Source organism: Hyalella azteca, unplaced genomic scaffold, assembly GCF_000764305.2.
Source record: "Hyalella azteca isolate HAZT.00-mixed unplaced genomic scaffold, Hazt_2.0.2 contig1645, whole genome shotgun sequence".
Classification (NCBI taxonomy): Eukaryota; Metazoa; Arthropoda; class Malacostraca; order Amphipoda; family Hyalellidae; genus Hyalella; species Hyalella azteca.
Window position 1 is genome coordinate 614576 of NW_025931949.1, and position 24112 is coordinate 638687.

The window sequence follows — 24112 nt, forward strand, 5'->3', positions numbered from 1 at the left end:
TCGGAGTCTTGTAATGTTAGATGTTTGGTTATGATTCTTCGTTTCACTTCCTGTTGTTGTCGAGCCTCTACACCCGGCCTCGTTGCTGCTCGACACGAAAAGTGTTTACTATGGCCGTATGCTAGAATTTTTCATCGCACCTTCATCTCTGGTCCTAATCTTGTCCATAACCACCATCATTACCTGAACGAGGTCATCAGATGCCTGATATAGACCTTGCAATCGCCATCATCTAGAACTTGGAATAGCCGCACTCAAGCAAAAAACCTACTTGATGCGAGAAGTCGTCGATAGCATCTTAATATAGAGTTACGAAAGAACTTACGGAAATGGAAGCAAGGAACGGTGTCGGAAGAATTTATTAGTATCGCTTGGAGCACGGCTGTTTGGCTGCCAGCCCGCCTACAGATTGCCATCGACGGCATGGGTATCCGCACTCAATTTCTTAGCTCCTGATAAATTATAGAGCATGTTCTGCTTCGGATAAATTATAGAGCATGTTCTGCTTCGAGTAAATTAGGTTTTATTATGAGTGATGAACTGCTTGCCACGAACGTGCCTTTCGTAAAAGCTATTGTACGGAATCTCGCTCGTCGTTGGAGGCTGATTATTATAGGGTTTCGTAAGTTTGTTCTGCGATTTATTTCTTGTGCTTTTAACAATCCTCAAATAATATTTTCTCACAATTAAATATGTTTTACTTTGTTTAGGCATTAGGCCAATGCATTCGTCGTAACGACTCTTATGAAATCATGTGATTGCATTTCGGTCATTGCGTTTCCTGTTTTTTTTTTATTTCCATGATCATATATATGGTTAATAACAAATTTTTCTTTCGTTAGGTTATCAATTTCGATATTTTAGTAACGTGTAAAATTTAGGTGAATGTGATCCATAGTTCCTGCATCGTCGAGACTTCCTATATTGGGTCTCAGAACTTCCTTGAAGCATGCCCGAACTCGAGTGATGCAAAACATCAGCCTGAGTATGGCTTCTATACAACAAGGTTGTTATGAAACTCGTGTCCGACGATACTTCGCCTAGCAGATCTTCTGGTCTGCTATATCTCTTGTTTGTCGCTTGCTGAAATTGGTAGCACCTTGGGCAAATATTCCTGCCCCCGTATGGATGACTCGACGTTTATTTTCTACAGTTGCCACTTTAAATTCATCCGTTCCATTCCTGTATCGTGGCTGATGGAGCTTCATGGGGTATTATACTTACTTCACTTGTTGCTGTCTTCAGATTAGCTACCTTTTCACGATTGATCTCTGTTTTCTAAAATTCATTTCTTCAAGCTCTTCAAGGGCAAAACTTGTGAGTGGACTATACTTAAGTTGTTGATGCCAGGAAAATTAAAATGAGATTAAAATTCGTCAATGATTATTTTGCTCATTTTGCTAAATTTAAATCCCTCCTAATATTACACTTTCTGTGAATAAAATTTAATTAAGATTTTCATCTCTCGCTTACTATCTAAAAATTATTGTTGTCGTATTCCACTGACGTTGACGATACATTTATCTTTGTGAAGTCCATAGATGGGTGAATTTTTTTTATACTTCATTTTCATTTCACCTGGACAAGGAATTTGCCATATCACGAAACGGTTGAGATTGCTTTTGACCGCATACTTTTATAAAATTATTATTAGAGCAATGTATGCCATTGCCAGTCTAATGATTCATTGATCAGCTCCCGTAAAATTCATTGAAACTGATCATGATCGGCCTAAACCTGCAATCGCCCTTTTACGTCTAATGAATCAACTTCATTTGTAATATACATGATGCATTAAAGCAAAGCTTTTCAGAAGACTTCACGTGTACATTTCCATGATGAGATATTAAATATAAACCAGTCCAAGGTGATGTGTAGGTGTGATATACCGGATCCATGTTATTGAGCAAGGTTTACGCCGCAGCGCGGAAGCTTGTGCGTTGTTTACACTCGTGCCTTGCGTCGGTCTCGTGGCGTTTGCACGGTACATGCCCGCGCGTGTACATCACATCCTTCCGCCACGGTGCCGTATGGGGCGAAGATGATGCCGTGCATGGCAATGAATTCTCGTAAAAAAAACTGAAACATCAATTAAAGCTGAGTCTTGATTTTTCTTGTTCTCATCTTTTGTGTTTAGGTGTTGTATTTTGCATTTATTTGCATAACTTCGAGGCAAATGATAAGCTTTATTCAGTTGTCAGTATTCAGGTTATAATTTCAGTCAGTATATAGGATATGAATTTTATTTAAACCGTCTAAAAAACTTGGTACGTTCTTGATTCAAAGCTGACTTACTGGATGATCATTAATATCTCGAGTTGGTCAGTTGTATATGCTCCTTAGGAACACTACTGCGGCACAATGTGCTATCTGTGGAAGAAATTTCGTAAATGTATCATTTATGGTGGAAAGAATCAGCACAGTACTGGTGTGAATATTCCATCAATCACCTGAAATTGCAGAGAAACTCTGTTGAGCTCTTGCATGACCTGGCCAAGAGCCAGTACACCCAATCGCCGGCTAAACGCAACCTATTAATTAGGGTCGTCGGATCGTCGACCAACGTGGTGTTGGCAATTGGTCGATTTTCATGCTCAATGTAGCTGCCGGATTTATTCTAACTATTAGTAAGAATAGAGTTCTAGATGCGAATTATAAGAGGCGGGAACGTAGGCATACGATTGTAAAGGGATGTTAGAACGCAATGCCAGTCCTCTCTAATATGTGATTGTTTTCAACTTTTATTAAAGTATAGAATAGCATTAGTTGGCAATAGATTTCTATTGACCTGTCTTTTTATTTTGAAACTTGGTGTGATCAGATGGCTCTACAAGGTTGAACAGGAGAAGGAACTTTTTAAGTTTTTTCCAATGCACCATGGATAAGAAGGTATTTTTTTTATAAATTAGCAATGTAAAGTGTAGACACGTTAGACGACCCGATCAGCATGAATTGATGCACACAATAGAATCGTTAAGAACTTCTAATGCACAGTCAGGAAGAGATCACACTGCAAGACAATTACCGAAACAAGATTAGTTGGCTGCCTCTAAATGCCAAAGCGAAAACCCGGCTAAACGGCGCGCAGACAGCAACTGCCTTCTTAACAAACAACCGCGCTCGTTTACCCTCGCGCTGAGTGTGAAGGTCGGGGTCCTATAAGACCCAGCCGACTTCTCTAATCAAACCTTGTTGCAAATAATTACAATTTGACAACTATCAAGAAAAAGTACACTTAAATGGCAATAAAAAATAATGAATGATTTTGTAGCGTTTGTAAAAAGAGTCTAGCTTAATGAATGGCAACTTCTTGTTTTGAACTCTGTTTTCTTAGTTTGTTTCCATCTTGCCTCTACGTTGCCTAAATTTAGTTATATTATATTATTTTACAACTTTTAATATTTATTTTCAGCGACGACTATAGTATAAATATGCCTGCATGAGCAGATTTGCGAGCAGGTGCGGCCTCCCACTGCATCCTACTCTCCTTTTAAAGAATCAGCGACCTGCCCCAGACGCGACATTAGATCCGCTCCATGACGTTCCTTACCAACCCAAGATTTTGGCTCCGATCCTCGGGTGCGAGAATTTTACGATCGTTCTTTTATTAGAGAATCTTGACGGCATAGAGGTAATTTGTAGGAGACTATCCTACGGCAAGACGTGTATTACGACGTAAAAACTTTTTATTCAAAATAATATACTTTATACAAATTCATTTATGTCATTTATGATGATGCTTTTGCGTAAGTATCTTCCGTTTTATGAAAATAGTTCTTTTTAGCGTTGAAATGCACCAATCTTTTATTTATTCAAACTAGAGTTGGTGAAAATAGCGCGACTTATTTAACATCTAAATGTTTCTAACTTGTTTAAGTGTGCTTCTGTTTGCGGTCTCGCATTACTTTGACCTCGGTGCGATTTCTCGGAGATCTTTTTCCTGCGCCGTGGTCTCTAGAGAATTTCTCCTAACCAGTCCTTTTTATCGACTCCTCATGCGTGCTTCTTGCTAAATAATTTTGTGAAGTTCAAAGCAGAATTACCTGCACTTAGCCGTATTGGTGCCGGCCTGCTGGAGCAACATCACGTCAGCTTTAAAAACGTCGCTGCGACGCTGCTTTGTGTCTCCTCTTGTCTTGGAATTTTTTTATTTTATCTTAACTCGGATATGTTGTACCAGACTTAGGTAGTTGGCGACGTCGTTTAATCAACCGAGAGTGCGTGTCTCAGAGGCGAATGACGGCTGATCTTCATGGATTGAGATTGTCTCACCTGAGTAGTGAGGCGTTTGATTTGCGCCAGATTGAGGTTTCAGGGCCCATCAGTCTGGCTTTCTACGACGCTCTTCGACAGCTTGCGAGAATTTCTGGCCGTTAAGCTTGTAAATTTATCTTAACTGTAGCTATTGATTTATGACAGTTACTTATAAGTAGACGACTGTCCACTTTGACCACGAACTTAACTCTTAACTTATGAATTTTACTTCTTGAACTTCGTGTCATATAGTCCATGTGTCGGTGCAAACCCGTGCAATAATTGATTTTTGGCGCCCATCAACACCGAAGACCCTATCTTATTGGACTTATAGCCCATTGTTGTCATGCATGACCCGAGGTTGGCGCTCAATTTCTTGAATGGTTCCCATACATGCATATCTCTGGACACTCCCTGTCGTCGAAATCGAGCTCATCTTGTGATGGGAACAGCTTGCCCAGATGTAGCTACAACGAACGCTAGTTGTAAGTACAGCCTTCATTTACATTATAGATGAGAACAAGAATCGTGTCGCATTCCGAGACGACCTTCAGTCCAGCTGCCATCGCATATTGAATTAAGCAGTGCACGACAAACTTAATATTTAGGTAGGAATAGCATTGCGATGAGTGCATCATTATAACGGCGTACCGCGTAACTGCATGTGAAGTGTTTACTCTAGTAAATAATATATCGAATAATGCGCTATTGTCTTGTTACAATTTACAGACATGAGTCGTAGCGTTGCTTATGTTCGTATCGTCGGTTAATTTGTATTCAGGAAGAAATTGCTTTCAGATGTTATAAATGCATAAATAATTGCTTTTATTATGTCTGTAAAGTAGTATGGAGAATAATACACATGTCTGTATGTTATTTTTCAGGCATGAAATTCATTGTAAGTTCTCATTAGTGGTGTGCATTCGTTGACTGCATTAACGCCGAACTCTGTGCGTATGTTGCCTGTTGGCACAAACCAGTTCTATGTGTTGCTGCCGTTTGAGCAGCCTGGTATTCAATTGAAATTAAATAAAACTTGTTTTTATAACATGAGCATTAAATGGGCCGGGTAAGTAACTGGCATTCAAGGGCAGCTTTGTGGCCGCATTTATAGCCTGGGTAACTTGAGACTATCCCAAGTCTAGGTACGTCTTTATAAGCTTATATGAACCTCTGGACTGATGATGATGAGATCCTTGTGTACTTGGCTTATACTCATATTGTATATTGTTGCCCTGATATATGACCTGCTCTGAGTCGGCCAAGATTCTCTTGAGATTTAATTAGAGATCAACTAAGAAGGATTACCTTCATACTTGATTTGAAAAATGTTATTATATGAAACCTTAATCGCTACGTTGTATTTGTCTGCAAGAATTCTTCGTATTATACTTAATCGATACGGAGATAACGTACGTGATTTATTTTAATCAAATTATTCGACGAAATAATACGACAAAATCGTGACTTATGTAAATTTATTTATCTAAATAAACAAAAATGATCTACATTCTCACTCTAGTTTCTATGACTTTCTGTTTGAAGTCACGCATTCCCGCGCACCATTTCGACGAACACATGCATGATGAACTGTTTTGAAATGGCCGTGTAACAGTTTTGGGTTCTCTTCATATGAATCAAATTCAAGCCTCTTAATTTCATAAATAATACGCTTGTGCATTACTTGATAAACAAATTTGTAATTATCACTTTGCATGCATTGTACCCTATGCTGTACTCGTACTATGGTCTCCTCATAACAATGATATTCCTACCTAAATAATGTGTTTGTCGTGCACAGCTTGGTTCAATATCCAACGGATCTCGTGCCGAATTACATTACACGTGATCTTTGATGAAATAATCATGCAAATAATTAATATGGTTAGAAATAATTACTCACAATTTGTATTTTTTTTTAATATTATAACAGAACGTAATTTCTTTCTTTATAAAGCTTTCATAATTGTTCACGCTTAAATCCGAATTATTTTTCCAATTTATGATTTGTTCCAATTTTAATTCTCTAAATATACAAGTAATTATTTCTTTAGTCATCGTATTTTCAGAATAAAAAGTTCATCAGCGTCTGAAGAGGCTCGTTAGGGCTGCGTGTTGTCGGACAATAATCTTTTGGTAGCGCCTGGCCAAATTTAAGTCGATCTCCCTAGCTTTGATTATACTTCTTTGGGCTTTGCTAATGGCGATATTACGGAAAACCAGATTATCGCTCAAGTATTGTAGTCCTCAGGTGGACTTCCATTAAAGGGATGAAGGGAACAGCGTCGGTAATTATGAAGAGCTCACTGATTTCCTCTAAAGGTTGCCGGAAAATCTACGTCTTAACGATGCAACTTATTCCGTGCTCAGGATTCACTTCTTGTTTGTAATGAGCCAGAAATGATGATGGCTTGTGGGGTTCTTCGATTTTACCGTGGCTATACTAAACTTGTCTATTCTGTGGTGGCTAGTCTGATCATTTGTTGCTGTGTCTAGATGACTAATGAAGCTTTTTTGCTTACTGTGCCAATGTTGTTGTAAAAGATTGAATACTCTGAGGTAATATTCTGACATTTGATCATTCATTTTTCTAGTGTATTAGGTGTATATTTTTTGTTCCTTGAATTTCTTTCATATTTAAAATTTGTCACTGATTACCAAATCACGATCAGAGTACCGAAATTATGTCAAATCCTACTGTGAATAACAATAGTTACAATTTTTAGCTTCTGTTTTCAATCAAAACAATTATCATATTTGGTCAGCTGGAAGCTGTCCTCAATATTTGTTCCCCTATCCCATACTAATATTGGGCTAATTCTTCTGTCAATTTATGAAGTAAAATTCTCCTCAGTGTTCTGGCTTCTTTCATCTTTTCTCAAATGTTTGATTGTTTTTTTCTGCATTGTTTTGTTTTTCCATAAGTTTTATATAAATCACAATCACGCGCTCAGTCTTTTAGTCTTCATTTTGATCCCTAGAGCCATAGAAGATCCCAGTGGCGCTCTCAAAGAATTTCCTCCTCAGGGATGGAATGCAAATAGTTTGAATTGCGATGTTATGGAGACGCGTCGCTCTCGCGGCAGTCTAGCTTCTGCTGCCACCGAATGCATCGCCCCAGACCATGCACTTCTCCGAGCATGGGCTTCTCAAGGAAACGGGGCTTTTCAACCTCATGAATACTCTATGTAGTATTTATCGCCGTAGCAAATATATTGGAAAATATCAATGAGACTCGCGTTGGTGAATTTTCACAGTCTGCAACTTTTCAGCACATTCCAGTTAACAATTTCCAGTTAACAATTTGACTTTACTTATGACAATTGATGAAAGTCGTTTTCTGCACCATGTGATCAAAATGTTACTTATTGTAACTAATAATAAATAAGTTCAGCGATTTATCGTTAGTATTTGGATATCTGAGACGTAGGAAGCTTAAACTCTAAAACTTGACGGATTCCGCGACGCGACACACAAGTGCAGAATAATCAATTCGGAATTCAATCACCTTCTCGGCACCTTTTTCCCTCCTACGCTTATCTCTCTGCCTCACTCCAATTACCAACCGCGATTATTCCATTCAGACTTAATTACTGAGAACATCAGCTGCTTGGCAAAAATTTAACATTGATGGAATTAATGGTCTCTAGATTTGTGGATAGAAGCAGGTACGGGGAGACTATATAAAATTCTAATTTGGTCACATGTGAATAAATAACATTATGCTAGTAATGTTACGACCAAACCTTGTCCTAGATTGCTGTGGGCCAAGAAATTTTTAGTACACATTTTATTATACGAAACCTGTTCCAATGCCGGCAAAAAAAATGTATTTTCTATAAAACAGGGCTAGCGGTGAAAAATGAACAATAATATAGAATGAAAGTATGTAAGTTCTTCCAATTTTTTATTCAACGTGCTAAATGATCTTGCTACTGCGGCTAAATTCGCTAACTAGGATAATTGATCTAAAATTTTCAATTCTTTCGTTTAATATATGCTTTGCACTTCTGAACTCTTAGTTACGATGTGTCAAAGTTTGCAATGTCCGCAAAATAAAATGTAAATTTTATTCCTGTGCCAAGTGTATCCGTGCTTGGCTTGAGGGTGCCTCTGTGTCACCGCGTGCTTACGACAGCCCCTTATAATGCCAATTTATATGTTAATTGCTCTCTGATTGTTTGTCGCGAATATCTCGGTATCTATTGTACACTAAATTGTCTTCCTAGATCGACTTTCGCAAAGCCAATGACTCACATCAAATTTTTGTTGCAAGTTGCTTTCTTTTTAATCGATTGTTTGTTCCAAATGTCAACAGTTTTATCTCGGAATATAAATCTGGCGAGTATTTTTTAGGAAATTGCTTCCATAGCTAAAACTATAAAAATTGAACTCATTCCTTACATTAAAAATCATCAATAGCAGTCGATAATATCAACACTGCCGTGCCTGCTAAGTTTATTACGGGAATTTTGTTACAAAAATTTACTAAAAAGTTTTACTTCTTTTCGCCCCGTAGTATTCATATTATGTTTTAACAGTTTAACTGATCTTTGTTAAAGTGTATTTCCAGTCCCTCACACTAAGGCTGGTCTCGTACAAGAGAAGTCTGGCCTAGGCTCGCCAACGTTTCCATTAGATCACGGCAATATCTCATGAGAAATATTGCTAACTAAGTCCTGCTTATGAGCTGCTGCTTGATATGCAAAAGCTGCCGCTTCCCCTTCTGATAAAATTGCTGCTACTTCAGCCGCCTTGTGTGTCGTATACTGGAATGAATGATATTTGGCCGTGTTTGAATTTGCTCCCATGGCCGCAGGGACTTTGCCCTGTTTAAAATTCGAAATTTTAACATCCTTATTCACTGAGTGAGCTTCATTTTCTGGAATTTTGTTGGCACAAAATATCCTTGCAGCTTCAGGACATTATCTTAGGACATTATCTTAGGACGATGAAAAACACTTACATATTGCATCGTGGGTATAATCCGCTCGCAATAGCCGTGGATATTTTTGTTACGGTACTATGTTAATCATTCCTATGTTTGCAAACTGACTCCGGAAAATATTCCGCTCGTTTAAATTATTCTCCCAGGACAGAAGCAGGACTGGGGCGGCTTTAAGACGGCAGAATTTGCTTCCTCTTGTGCCCGCCTTCGTGATCTTGCAAATTGCTGAAATTACCCAAATTGCAGTGTTTGCCCATTAAAGCCTCGGTTAAATATATGACCCAGGAATTTTTGTTTGCTCTAATTGTCGAGGCTGGATGCTCTTATGGCGGCTCTGTTTGCTCGACGAATATTCACCCATTTCTTCGTCTGGGTCAGCTTACCTTTCTTTTGGGACCTCCGCTGAAATTGAACGTGAGAGAATAAAGGCTTTACTTTTTCAGTGTCGATAGCGAGTGCAAATGTATGTGGTTTAACAGGATCAAGTCTCTGTAGAAATTCATAATATAGATATTAATTAAAAGCAAAACTTATTTTTTGAAATAAAAATATCTCATCGTGTTCATTTCTGTGTTATTTAATGTCACAATTAGCATTGACATTGTTATCGAATATAATTGCATTTATGATCAAAATTACATTCATGAACTGCCTATTTTAAACAATGAAACTTTTTATCTACGTTTCTTTCCTCTTTTTTTATCTCTCTTCGGACATAGAATTCACGTTGAGATAGCTTCGATCGTATAACCTCGATTAACGTGTCTCAAAAAAAAAAGTCGTATTCCACACATCAATAGTCAACGAAAAACTCAGAAACTAACCTAATATCGAGTTGCTCGCGGCTAGCTGTCTCGGGTATTGATTTCCGCTTATATTGAACGAACCAAACGAACGTTGTTTTTGACAATTATTTCAGTTTGGACTTTCTCCATCTCGATCACGTCTGTGGACGACGTGTATTGAGAAGCCCTTCTCCCAAAGTAGGTTTGGATACTGCGTCGTTCGCTTTTCTGGTCAGATGTCTCGGAGCAGCCATAATTTTGGGATGATAAAGACTCGCAGACGCGCGAAAAGAGCTATGCTGGTGGAGTTCTTTATTACGTAGATCCCATATTTGGTTGCGTAAGCGATCCCCTTCCCGATCGAACATTGCTAGTTGTCTAGCCACCTGTTATTCTGGTGCTGTATCCGCACTAATGAGGGTAAACCCATCGTTTTATCTTAGAACTATCATTTAATGAGGATGTGTTAATCGCGAGCTACCGCTTTGGTTCATCAACTAGCTCAAGGTTCGCTCAGACGTGGATCTCGCTCCCATCCCTCTTCTAATCACGTGTAGCCTGAATTACGTTGGCTCATTAATTTAAACTAGCAGTACCGACTTGAACTTGATAATATACCGTAGATATACTCTACTTTTGGTATAAAAGAGCAAACTTGAGCGATGGGCATAACACCATCGCAAATTCAGGCTTTCGATTATTAGTGAACCTTATTGAATATTATCAATCAATAAATTGTAATACGATTGGAATAATGGCGAATAATCGTTGAGGGAGGTTTTTATTCGGATAATCTTATTCTATCGGTTTAACTCAAAGATACTTATGTTGTAGATTCATTTATATTGTGTCACATGCACTCTACGAAATTATTCGTATGTCCTCTTGTAGCCCACGACCGGGAGTCGAGTGGTTATTTATCACCATTTATTAAATCCTTGCTTTACTGCACTCCCCGTGCAAATGTTAATTAAGTCTCATGATCAGCTCCGGTGCTGTTACGTCGCTGCTAAATGAGGAGCCTGAATTAGACGTGCTTCTATCAGCAACAAGTTAGGCGCTCTCGTCGGTATTCGCGATTTCCTCGAACTGGGCGCCAGCGAACTCGGTGTCTAGACGGTACTTCCTCACCTGAATGCCGTTGTCTGGCTTATATAAAACTCGGGTGAAAGTAATACGCCTGTAATAGCAATATCTCTGTGCAAGCAATACGCCTGTAAAAAGCCATATCTCTTTACAAACAATATCCATGTACAAGCAATACGCCTGGGTAAAAGTAATTACGCAGTAGTAATAAAGTAGTAGTATAAGTAAGTATTGGTAATGAGACGTTGTAGGTTACAATTTCAATTACGCCTCGCCCGACACAAGGTTACCTGCGTAGGTAAATTATAAAATGAAACAATTACCAGGAGAAATGTTTTTTTTTATGAAATGTCGACACAAATTTGTGCACCGATAACTGTGCAACATCCGCGTCATACCTTTCAAGCCCTTAAGACCACATGCTGGAAACGACTGGTTTAGAGATGCATGATTCTGCTCACGTGTGCAGGAATATACTCCTCTCCCAATCCCTGCATCACATTTATCATGTAGCCTGCCATACCGGGTCTGCATCACATTCATCTTGTAGCATGACATTATACCTTTACTCCGTACCCTGTGACCCGCCTCGTCGTCCTCGTGCCCCATGCTTTTTACCTTACCAAAGCTGCAACTGTAATACTACGCTTAGAGCTTCTCGTCTGACAACTTCTCATCCTCAGACCAATGACCTTTATCTGCTTGCTGTAATGATTTATGAAGGGTTGTCCTTTGTGAGCTCAGCAGCCCTGCGCCTCCCATTATAAAATATTTAGGCCTCTAGGCTCTGGGGTTATCCTTGTTTATCTTTCCGCTTCTGTGCTTATTTGTATTCATAAATTCGATGTTGGAGAGCTTAGACGTAAAAGTCCAAGTTTGTTTTTGAGGCTCAAACGAAGTCGGCTTTTGGCTTTCGAAGCAAAACAACGGATTTATAGAATTAGTATTTTGCCCGTCTCTCATAACTCGCGATACGTCGAACTTCTTGTTGTTCCTTTTAGTCGTTAACTTTTTTTAGTCGTCAACTTGGTGTTGGTAAGAGCGATCACATCGTTGTGCATCTCATCAACTTGAGTGTGAGCTCTTACGTTACGCAAATCATAATTGCGGCCACATGACTGCCTTGAGATGCTCCTTGATGACGGCAATCATCATGATTCCCTTAATTACGCATTCGCCACGCTTGTCAGAAGCTGCGTGTGCGACCGGCACCATGCGCCATGATATGCGGTGGTCTCTCCTCCACCATTCAATTGTGTGATTAAATGCACACTGTAATCCGTGCGCCTGCGGGGTTTTGTGTCGCTTCCAATTTGAATCCGTAGTGCCAGGTTTTGCTGATTTATTTTTTTCCGACGTTAGATTGATGCTGATGTCACTGCGGCAGTTATTAAATTTCTTATTTTCAAGGTTCTCCATTCTGCTGGCTAGTATATATTTAGTCGTACGTTTTTGCGTTCTCGTGCAGTAGATTAAATTTTGTGCATATTGCTCATATGATTATGTTGTATTCTAGAGAAGGCGATGTGAATTTGATCACGACTAAACTACGTTTTTATTTAAAAACTTTCCCGGATGATTTTGTTCACTTGCATATTTTTCACGTGCAGAAGCTCGGAGTGCTGCAGAAGACGCTGGAGGAGGTGGAAGGTCGCCTGGATGCGGCTGAAAACACCGTCTCCAGCTGGGGGCCTGTGCCTCAGGACCCCAACCTCGCCGACCAACACGTGCACAACGTCACCGTGAGTGTTGCTAGTTACTTCTTGGTCGAGCCGTCGTTGTGGTGTCCAATCCTATGCGTTGTTTAGGGTTAGGAATTGTGATTTTTAATCATTCCACACCCGTGTTCAATTGTTCATGAGGTAATTATCTTCAATTTAAATAACTGAAAATCCTAAAATGTTGTTTTGATGTTAATTTCTCAATTTATTTGAAGAATCAAAAATATTAAAACCAATTGTTTCTTGCTGGTCAGCAGGTGTACAGTTTCTAGTCCACTAATATCGAAATTAAATTTATATGTCCACTTACTTATGTCACCTTTTCATTTATCCTAACCTAACACGTGTTAATTGTTCAGTGAATTAACATACAAACTGATACGAGTGAAATATTTCAGAAATTCCGGGAAGGTTTGTCAGACCTTCAACGCGGTGTGGATGACGTGAACGATCAGGCGGCGCGGTTCTCCGCGCACAACATTCCCTTGGCGGCCGACAACAGCACTCGCCTCCACAGGCTCAACTCGCGCTGGAAAAACTTCGAAGGAGCCGTCAACGACCGGTGAGTGACACTGACATTAGTGAGTGACACTCGGTGGTAAGTGCAACGGTGGCACTCGGCGGTGAGTGCAATGGTGGCACTCAGCGGTGAGTGCAATGGTGGCACTCAGTAGTGAGTGCAATAGTGAACTTCATTCCAAGGCTTCTTCTACTCATATGGCATCTCAGCTCCATTGCCCACTCAACTCCAATGCTTTCTTGCTACGAGAATTTTTGTGCTCAAAAACTTTTTCAATTCTAATGCCTTTCCCGCACCAAGGCTTCTCGATTCTTGAGCCACCTCTGTTACGATTCCTTCTTCACTTTTAGGAGCTCCCCTATTCCAAAACCTTGTGTATCCCTGTGCGTTTTCTGGTCCAATGTACCGTCGATGGTCAATCTTCGTTCATTGAATATTTGTATGCAGTAGAAAATATGTAATAGAACTTAGGAGTTTGCATCTGAAATCCTCACGAAAATAGAGGTTTCAGTATTCAAGCTATTGAATTACGAAGTTATCACATATTTTATTAAAGCTTTAATTGCCAGCTAAATAAGCTCTTGTTGTCTCGTCACGAGCGCAGGTGGCGACAGGTTGCGGGCAGGTCGCGTGAGGTGACGCCGCTCACCGCCGCGCAGCTTGGGTCGTCGGTGTCGAGCCCCTGGGAGAGAGCTATCGCTACCAATAAAGTGCCTTATTATATCAAGTGAGTTAACTCTTCCTTCCATATCACTTGATCTTTATATGCCGCCTTACCAATCTTTAATGTGAAACTCGTAAATATATTAAATGTATGAGTATATTTGACGTTGATAACGTTTCAGACCATCTCCTCTAATTTTTGCCGTGTTAACTGGTGTTCTGTTGTGTTAAATTCCAAAATTGTGGTCCGATTTCATGTGTTAAATGTTATATACAAGTATATTTAACTTTGATAACGTTTCAGGCCTTCTCCTCTAATTTTTGTCGTGTTATTAACTGGTGTCCTGTTGCTTTAAATTCCAAAATTGTGGTCCGATTTCATGTGTTAAATGTTATATACAAGTATATTTAACTTTGATAACGTTTCAGGCCTTCTCCTCTAATTTCTGTCGTGTCATTAACTGGTGTCCTGTTGCTTTAAATTCCAAAATTGTGGTCCGATTTCATTTGTTGATTGTTACCTTTTTCTTTTTGACAGTCACGCTCAGGAGACAACGTACTGGGATCACCCTGAGATGATGTCATTGTTTGACGCTCTCGCTGACCTGAACCACATCAAGTTCTCGGCATACCGCACTGCTGCTAAACTTCGAGCTTTACAGAAGAAATTAGCACGTAAGTCAATCCATCTCGTGAAATGAATTTATTTTTTGACGATTTCAAGCTAACTGCTTGTTTTAGATTTGTAAAACAACTCTATTCTGAATTGACAATTGGTTTTCTGAAGGCAAAGTTGAAATAACACTTTTCATTGTTGATTTTTTCTGACTGCCAATTTTTTGAAGAACAGTTAACACCATTTGTAAAAGATTTTTACATTCTGTTCTAAAATTTTCTAGGTAACTTATTAGGTTTCACAGTATACCATTAAATTATGTGTAGATCATTAGTCAATCTTGTATTATTATTCTTGTACTATTAAATTTTGAATTGATGATAGAGCTGGTCCAATGCTCCGATGCAATCGGTCTATATTTTCACGAAAAATAACGTGAATTTTTGGGGATTTTCCTTTTTTTTAATTACGATCATTCCTAGATGTAGATTTTTACTCATCATTCGTCAATGTAATGTATAATTTAATTCACTCGTGCATTGCAGTGGACCAAGCAAACCTTCAACTCGTTACGGACGTGTTCGACGAGCATGGCCTGCGCGGGCAGAACGACCGCCTCATTGAGGTGTCAGACATGGTCGTTGTGTTGTCAACGCTTTACAGTCGCATAGCATCAGACCAGCCCGAGATCAACACGAACCTCACCACAGACCTCTGCCTCAATTGGCTCCTCAACGTGTACGATAGTCAGAGGACCGGGCAAATGCGCGTCCTATCCTTCAGGGTCGGGCTCGTGTGCCTCTGCAAGGGACATCTTGAGGAGAAGTATAGATGTGAGTGGCGTCTAGAGGAATCTAGTGATTGAACACTTGTTTGTAAAAGTGATTTGATGCTTTGGTATGAGTGAGCGAACAGCACGATCTGCTCTCTTGGCATATCAACGATTTTATATTTGAGAATCAGTTAAATTCTTTGCATATATGTTGTCGGCTTTCAACAAATGTTTGGTAGCCGCTTAGTTTATTGAATAAAATGTGATTTTTAATGATGAAATGTCATTGCGCAGATGTATTCCGACTGATCGCCGACCCGAACCGACTAGTTGACCAGCGCAAGCTTGGGCTGCTGCTGCACGACTGCGTGCAAGTTCCTCGGCAGCTCGGAGAGGTCGCCGCCTTTGGAGGTTCTAACATAGAACCTTCAGTCAGGAGCTGTTTCACCAAGGCCGGCAAAGACAGGGATACCATCGAAGTGAGTTCAACGTACTGCTAGTTCCCGACTGCATCTAACTTGGTCATATGGCTATAATTCATTGTCTCATCCTTACTATTTCCTTCGTTTGCAGTCTGTTATTTTTTTGGTGCATAATGAAGATGCATTTTTTTATACTTCGCTTTAAAGAGATTAAAGGATGAGCAACTCGTTTCTCAGTTGAAGTTATCTTTTCCTTCAGTGAAGTCAAGACAATGAGATTCCTTAATATATTTTAATTAGAAAGTTTAGCAAACTGTCTTTATAATGAATTAAAATTTTCAGAATACAATTTTAGCTAGTTCGTTCAATTGAATTATGTTAGTTTGTTATAGCCTTTTCTTTGTTTTTGAAATTCTCTGCTGAAATTAATTTAGCTAAACTAATCAAACTGATCTTCTTATTCATCTTCTATTTTACCTTTCCGCTGTTGAATAATATGTATGTCTGGGCTAGGCTGTTCACTTCTTGTCGTGGGTTCAACAAGAGCCCCAGTCGCTGGTGTGGCTTGCTGTACTGCATCGCGTTGCTGCCTCCGAACAGATTCAACATCAGGTGCGACTATTAAGAATACAGAAATTTACAGGCTCCAATTATCTTGCATGCACCGAGTAATACCTCTTAACGCTGCAGTGGTTGAGTACAAAAACTAACCAAATTGGCCACATTTCGGTTTCGTTACGGTCAATTTTCGCACCACTGTAGGGGTTAATGTGTTCAGTTCGGAATTTGGCCTTGAACAATACTCCTGCGCCAGCACTGCACCAATATATTTATCTTCAATAGTCATGGCAAGTTTTTCTTGGTTTCACAGATTCCAAACCGTAAGATATGAATGCCAGTGCTCCGTTTTTTGTCCACGAATAATTCCAAATGTAACTCGAACGAATCAAAATATAACTCGAACGAATCAAAATGTAACTCGAATATCCTTCACTGGTCCGCATCTCTGGGATAAAATATCCTTATTTGTTACGCGTGCAGGTAAAGTGCAATATCTGCAAGACATGTCCCATCGTGGGGCTGCGCTATCGCTGCCTCAAGTGCATCGGCTTCGACATGTGCCAGCAGTGCTTCTTCGAGGGCCGTAGCAGCAAGAGTCATAAGATCACACATCCCATGCACGAGTACTGCTCTGCCGTGAGTGTCCTTATGTCAGAAACACAGAAAATATCAGATGTTATGTGCAAACAATAAAATTGTTTGTAAATCACGTCAGAGGTTTAATTTCTAAACCTGAATCTCCTCATGCATGAGTTATTGAGATGTCTTGAGTATGAGAGCGTTTTCTTTTTGTTCTTCCTATTTTAGCGTGCCACACTCCTATATTGATTTCAAGTGAGATCATCTTACATAGGCGTTCAATTTATCCAACAGCTGATGCTTAAACACAATATTTTTTAATGTATTTCATTCAGGTTATTCTAGGTTAAAGCTCTCATATTTATTTTTATTCACAGACAACAGCCGGAGACGAAGTGAAGGACTTCACTAAGGCTCTAAAGAATAAATTCAAGTCCAAACGGGCGTTGCAGAAGCATGCGAAAAAAGGCTACCTCCCTGTACAGACTGTCCTGGAGGTGAGTTCCTCGAGTGTAGTAAGCCCTCAGTGTAAATCAGTCTTAATAGGTTTGTCAAAATTAAAGTTTGTTTAATTTTAAACTAATTTTTATCACTAATCTGTGTAAAAATACATAAAGCGAGCTTTTTTATTGATTCCTTCAGTGAATTTTTGTTTATCTCCGGCATCAGAACCAACTTCATTTTGCTAGTTTTTCTACTTTTTTACTTGCCAGTAACAGTTGAGTAACAGTGGAAATCAGCTGCATTCATTCCTAATTTATGTTCTGCTAAGAAAATTGCTTGTGCCCGATTGACTTAGATAATTCTTGCTCTATAATTTGAATATTTTTGATCGACGAATGAATAACGTTCATAATCATTATATTGTTTACTGGGATAGTAGATAATTTCAAACAAGAAACACTGCTTTCCCTATGCATTCTTACCCGAAAGAAATTCTTTCGGGCTTACATATGCATTCGATAATTCTTGCCCCGTAAGAAAATAATTCACGCGCGTGTAGTAGAATTGAAATCATTTGCCCTTTTTAGCGCATTTTCTCATTTATGGAAAAAATGCACTATTGTGCTTGCCATGTCCGTCCGTCTGTCAGTCTGTCTGTCCGTCCGTCCGTGACCGCAAGTTTTCGCCGACGAGAAAATGCGCTCTCTGTCACTCACTGCAGTGAGTACTGAGTTATATATATTTTTTTTTAGGGAGACCCACTGGAGTCGCCGTCTCCGTCGCCGCAGCACGGCGTGTCCAGCAGCCAAGACATGCACAACAGACTCGAGCAATACGCCTCCAGGCTCGCCGAAGTCGAACTCAGGACAAACTCTAACTCCACGCCTGATAGGTCAGTTGCTATCCAATGCTCAGCACTGGCAGTTGCTTAACGTCATTTTGTTTACGAGCCTTATGAAAACTCCCCTGGAATACTACTTGTACTATTCAATTAAGTGTCTCTTCGAAATGTTAATAAATTTTTGATTGTTTGTATGTCGTGGACTATGGTCTTTCAATACCGTACATTACTTTGCAGAAGAGATCGCTTCAGTTGAATTACCTTAATTTACGGTACTAATGTTCACTCACTCTCATAGAAGGAAGCATAGTACCGAATTGTGAGTAATTTTTATGAACTCTTTGGAGCCGTACTGTACCCTGCCTCTTTGAGATGAAAATCTGTACCCAACTCGTGCCTTTCTTCTTGCGATGTCTGATGTTTGTTTCTGATCTCCGCAATAACATTCATTGTGTTAGTCCCCGCACACATCACCGTGTGTTAATATCACCTTACTGCTCGTAAATTTTGAACTCTAACCTCCTTCTGTCCTACTGCGTTAAGAAATAAATTAGGCATTATAGAAATATTTTGGGAGTCCTGTAATGTGGTTACAATCTAAACTTTGTTTCACTTGATCGAGCATATGTTGCAATTTCAATCCTGACCGATTCCTGCCGAAAATGTGACGTCCCATTTGCGCTTACATCTTTAACGCCCACTCCCAACGTGTCTGCCTCTGCTCAGTGTCCAAGTGCCCTATTTTGCAATTGCTGTGTAGATTTTAGGCTCCGCTCTAAGCTTTGCAACTTAAACCGAGTTGTCCCTGCGCATCTCCCGTATCCCAGCTACTCCCTATTAACGTTTCATAATATTACGAGCTTTTTATGCAGTAATTCCCAATCACAATTGGAAAATTCGTTCATTAGATATGGAGAGACTCCGAAGAAGTTGACTATGACATGAGATAAATGAAAAATAAATTTCTTTTCGGCAGGTCCCAAGCTAACGCAATTTATCCGCGCTATTTAAATACGTAGGCAATACATTGGTATGCTGTACTGCCTGTCAGGATGACTGATGTTCGCCTGATCTTTGACTGGCTTCGTTGCAAAACTTTAATAAGCTGGTTGCTCTTATTGCTGTGAACAGAAAATTTGTCGTTTTCAAGTCTTGCGTTTGAAGTTCTACATGTCTGATCGTAGTAATTGTTTCTTATATTTTACTCGTGATTGTCGGCAATCAACTTGATAAATGAAGTTGACGGAAAGTCCGCCAACTTAATTTATCAAGTTCAATCTATTTTTTATTCAATCTATTATTCAATCAATTTTTTTGTTTAGTTCCATTATTGACTTATAAGTATTCTTGTCAAATCATGTTGTTGTTGTTGAATTGCCCATCCTGGTAGTGGCGACTAGGTAAGGGAGGGGGTGATAGGTCATTTTTTCCGGGCACTTGGTGCCACTGGTAGCTCCACGACCATCACTGGCTCGCTGACCCTTCAGAACCATTTTTGCATTACACAACACCCTGGACAAGCCAGGTACTCGTTTAAATCATAATCATAGATTTTCGTTGTTGTCATTTCATCAACGTTGATCAATTATTTTTGCATTTTAAATGGTAACTAACGTTGTTATCATCGCTTAGTTTAAATATTCTTCTGGGGTAACGTTTTTACATAGCCGTGAATCCCACAAATCTCCTTTCATAAATAGTTTTTGGTGAATTATTCGTAGTTATTTCGCAAAATAATATGCTAATAGTTTGCTTCAAAATCCGTGGACGAAGTTCGTTAATAAAAATTGTTTGTTATAAGTAGTATAGACAATAGGCCTACCGTCACACTTTGCATAAACAGCTTAAATCATAGGTCACCACAACCATTTACCCTGAATCTTGTCTAACAAAATTAACCAATTACCCCTGAATAAAACCGATTCATTTACTCACAATCTTATTTCGAATATTGCCCATCGTAACACTTTGCATAAACAGCTTAAATCATAGGTTTCCGATCATTTACCCACAATCATTTACCCTGAAAATTAACCAATTACCATGATTTAAGCTGTTTATGCAAAGTGTTACGATGGGCAATATTCGAAATAAGATTGTGAGTAAATGAATCGGTTTTATTCAGGGGTAATTGGTTAATTTTGTTAGACAAGATTCAGGGTAAATGGTTGTGGTGACCTATGATTTAAGCTGTTTATGCAAAGTGTGACGGTAGGCCTATTGTCTATACTACTGTTATATTTATATCGAAGCGTTTAGGAAGTTTGTTAGTAACATCAAGATTCACATCTTATTCTTGTATATCCGTGCAGGGAAATTGGTTCTTCTATATTTAAGAATTGGTTCTCATATAAAGGTTCTCAATTAAAAATTGTAAATGAAAAAATTGGTTCTCATATAAAGAATTTACAATCTACAGATAATTAAAAATATTACAATGTGTGGTTACAGTGAGGACGAGCACGGTCTCATCGCTCAGTACTGCCAGTCGCTGAGCTCAGGCGACGGCGCCGCTCTGCCAGTGCCGCGGTCGCCGCTACAAGTTATGGCTGCCGTCGATGCGGACCAGAAGGACGAACTTGAGCAGATGATCAGGTAGCAACATGGAATTATTGGTTGTTGTTGAGCAGATGATCAGGTGGCAACATGGAATTGTTGCCTGCTGATTATCGGTCTTGCTCCTCTAGCTATCTTTTATTGGTTTCATGCATGCGGTCTGTATTGTCTTTTTAGCGCATTTTCTTATTTATGAAAAAAAAACCTATTGAGCTCGTCATGTCCGTCCATCTGTCCGTGACTTCACGTTTTCGTCGATTTTGAGAAAATGCGCTCTCTGTCACTCACTGCAGTGAGTACTGAGTTATATTTTTTTCACTAATATTTGTTTGGTCAGAGTGTAGCTCGCTCGATTTAGGACACGTAGAATAATGATAAACCCCAATATTGTTTGAGGTATTCGACGTGTAACTTCCTCAGAATATCTTTGAGAAAAATCATTTATATTACTTGATCAATCTTCGTTGTGGAGTATGTAATAAAAAAGTTCTCGTTGTTATTATCCAGAGAATTGGAAGAAGAGAACCAAGCTCTGCAAGCGGAGTACGAGCAGCTGCGACTGCAGCAAGAGCCCAGCGACTCTCCGTCTCAGAGCTCAGGAGGCTCACCGCTGCGCTCTGAAGCAGAGATGCTGGCAGAAGCGCGGCTACTGCGACAACACAAAGGCAGGCTGGAGGCGCGCATGACGATCTTAGAGCAGCACAACCAGCAGCTCGAGGCCCAGCTGCACAGGCTCAGGCAGCTCCTACAGCAGGTTAGTACCCTAACAAAATTTAGAGTCGCCCTAGCTTCTGGTACTCCAAATCAGAAGCTAACGCGTCTGTAAATTTTCACTGGGTATCTCTCTTGACACAAGGAGGTTGGTTTGTGATGCTTTTATAAAGATGGTTAAGTTAATCCGCAGGTGTAGTAGTAGACTTTAATCTGGTTATTCTGGTAAGTTCTTGCAACTATTTATCTTGAGTTTGGCACTTGCCGAATTTCTTACAGGTTGAATAGGCAGTATTTAAAGATCAAAACTCAGATAGGGAGCATGGCAATCGTTTTGTAAGGTTGACTCTAATTTTAAACCGAATTCGCGGCTTAGAAACCATCTTTTACGATAAATATGAACTTGTGTACCATGACCTTTTAATATAAATTCTTAAGTCGCATCGGAGTAAGAGAACCCTGTTTGCAACCTATTGTTTTCGCACTGAAATATATTTTAAACTCAATTATCTGTTGGGTTTACTGGACTTGATATTCCACAGAATGGCGGGAGCTCAATGAACAAGTCAGGCACACTGCAAACTAAGTCCGTGACTGCCAGCCAACTAGCGACCGACTCTCCTGCTAAAGTTAACGGCCACTCAAGTCAAGGTGAGTTCCTAATCCCTTAGTGTTTCTGCAGTTCAGTCTAGGTGTTGTGGGCCTGGGTACTTCTTGTTTGTGTATATGTATATTTTGTATAGATATCTTTATGTGCCTGCCAAATACTACCACAAATTATGCTGCTGGTCTCCGACGTTTTCAGCTCTCGTGTACTTCGACAAAGCTTCTCGACGGCCGCTTATACGAAACAATAATGGCGCATTTTAATCACTCGCGCTGCAAAAAACTAATATATTCAGCCGAGTTTTTACTGGAGTGAAAATTCTATGTCAGTGGAGTAATTTCCATTTTCTGAGAACATGACATGCTCAGATTCTAAACTCATTTCTTTATTTACAATTCACGAAATGTTATTTCTTTCGTGCCTGCAAGCTGCAATAGTTACAATTATAAAGTTCTCGACCATTACTTTCTATACTGTATTAATGGTGAAAAGCGTACAGAATTTTTCATCAACTGCGAGAATTCCTTTCAACAGACTCTTCCTCTTTACTTGCTTTTGTATATTTGAGCACATCGCCGTTCATTCATATTTCAGTTTCTTGCCTTATATCGTTGCGCTCCTACTTTTTTCTTCAATTCAAATGATTCTTCAACTATCCAACAGACAACGTCCTATGTCACCTATCGGGTATAATCTTCGCTTTGTGTCTCTCTTCGGAAAATTATCTCCTCTAAAATTGACAATTTCACTCAGAATTCGGATCATAGTTGGCTTAAACAATTTCACACCCCTGGGAGTGGCTTGAACCGAAAAGAATGTCATGTACGCGACTGACGTATAAGTTGGATTAAGCGATTTCAAACGACTGGAAGTGTCTTGAACATAAAAGAATATCATGTATGCGACTGACGTATATGCTCTTATGTGGCGGCAGGAGGTGCCAGCACCTCCTCCTACGAAGGGCTTGACCAAGTGAGCGAATATGTGCGGCCACCGCCCCCACCCATGGGCAATGTGGCCCACGTAGGCAATCTCTTCTCGCGCGCAGGTACAGCAGCAGACCCTCAACTGTCGCGACTAACCCCACGCTAAGGTTGACATTCTCCCAAATGTTGACGACATGCTTGTTTTTAATGCCTCCTCTTTCTTGTGTCTCGTGATGTCGGGTTTCTTAGTTCCTCACTTATCAGTTCGATTTTAAAAATTGATTTTACTAAAAAATCATAAGAATGTTGTACAATTTCCTGTCAGTTGAGTAATTAACTAAAAAGGAAATAAATCAAATTGATGTCTTGATCATAACTGATATTTGACAAGGCCTACCATTTAGTTGTAAGAACTGAATTTGACTTTTCTTTGTTCATAACCATAACTAATTGAGCGATTTTTTAATCAAATTTGAAAGTGAAGAACGGAGGCCACCGACTGTTTAGTAGATAAATTGTCCTTAAATTGGGTAGATCTTGACGTTCCTAGTTACTCATAGTATTTCTTCGTTTCTTTTACGTTTGAGCTTTCACACTGACTATACTCTCCTTATAATTCTGCTTGTGATATTATTTTTGACTGTTAGAATGTGAGCTACTTCGTAAATCTTTAAATTTTTTCTATACTGTAAATGTTTTTCTTTAAGTTATGTTTGTGTTATTTTCCTGTACTTATCAATCGTGAGTGATTCACGATTTATAGTCGCAAGTCTAACATAAATATCATCGCTGATATTTATTTTCCCTAGAATGCACTGAACTTGCCGTCATTCTCACCTTTAAATTCGGTTATCTTCGAAACCGATTACAATGGACCACACAGGAAGTTATTTCTACTTTTTGTTTGCATGAATGCAAGCAACCCGCCTCTCCTACTGATCTATGTACCACTGCACGCTAACCTCTTGTGCATTCGTTTATCATCTGACAGATGATTTTTTTCCGTTTTCCCTACAGGATGTTTAACCGCTAATCACCTTCTCATATTATTGTAATATTTAATGTTAATATTCATGTGTCTATGTTATCGGCATTCACTC

At 39.4% G+C, this 24112-nt stretch overlaps 1 protein-coding gene across 1 annotated transcript in view; it reads left to right on the forward strand.

Annotated features, from left to right (window-relative positions):
- The window catches only part of LOC108669448 (dystrophin), a 402745-nt gene that overhangs the window by 377341 nt on the left and 1292 nt on the right, over positions 1-24112 (forward strand). The window contains exons 51-64 of the mRNA XM_047883400.1: positions 12684-12815; positions 13193-13356; positions 13919-14041; positions 14516-14652; positions 15139-15426; positions 15660-15844; positions 16301-16399; positions 16829-16984; positions 17305-17424; positions 18124-18263; positions 20664-20807; positions 21276-21522; positions 22022-22130; positions 23021-23134. Coding sequence (XP_047739356.1) covers positions 12684-12815; positions 13193-13356; positions 13919-14041; positions 14516-14652; positions 15139-15426; positions 15660-15844; positions 16301-16399; positions 16829-16984; positions 17305-17424; positions 18124-18263; positions 20664-20807; positions 21276-21522; positions 22022-22130; positions 23021-23134 — 2158 coding nt within the window. The remainder of the gene's footprint in view (positions 1-12683; positions 12816-13192; positions 13357-13918; positions 14042-14515; positions 14653-15138; positions 15427-15659; positions 15845-16300; positions 16400-16828; positions 16985-17304; positions 17425-18123; positions 18264-20663; positions 20808-21275; positions 21523-22021; positions 22131-23020; positions 23135-24112) is intronic.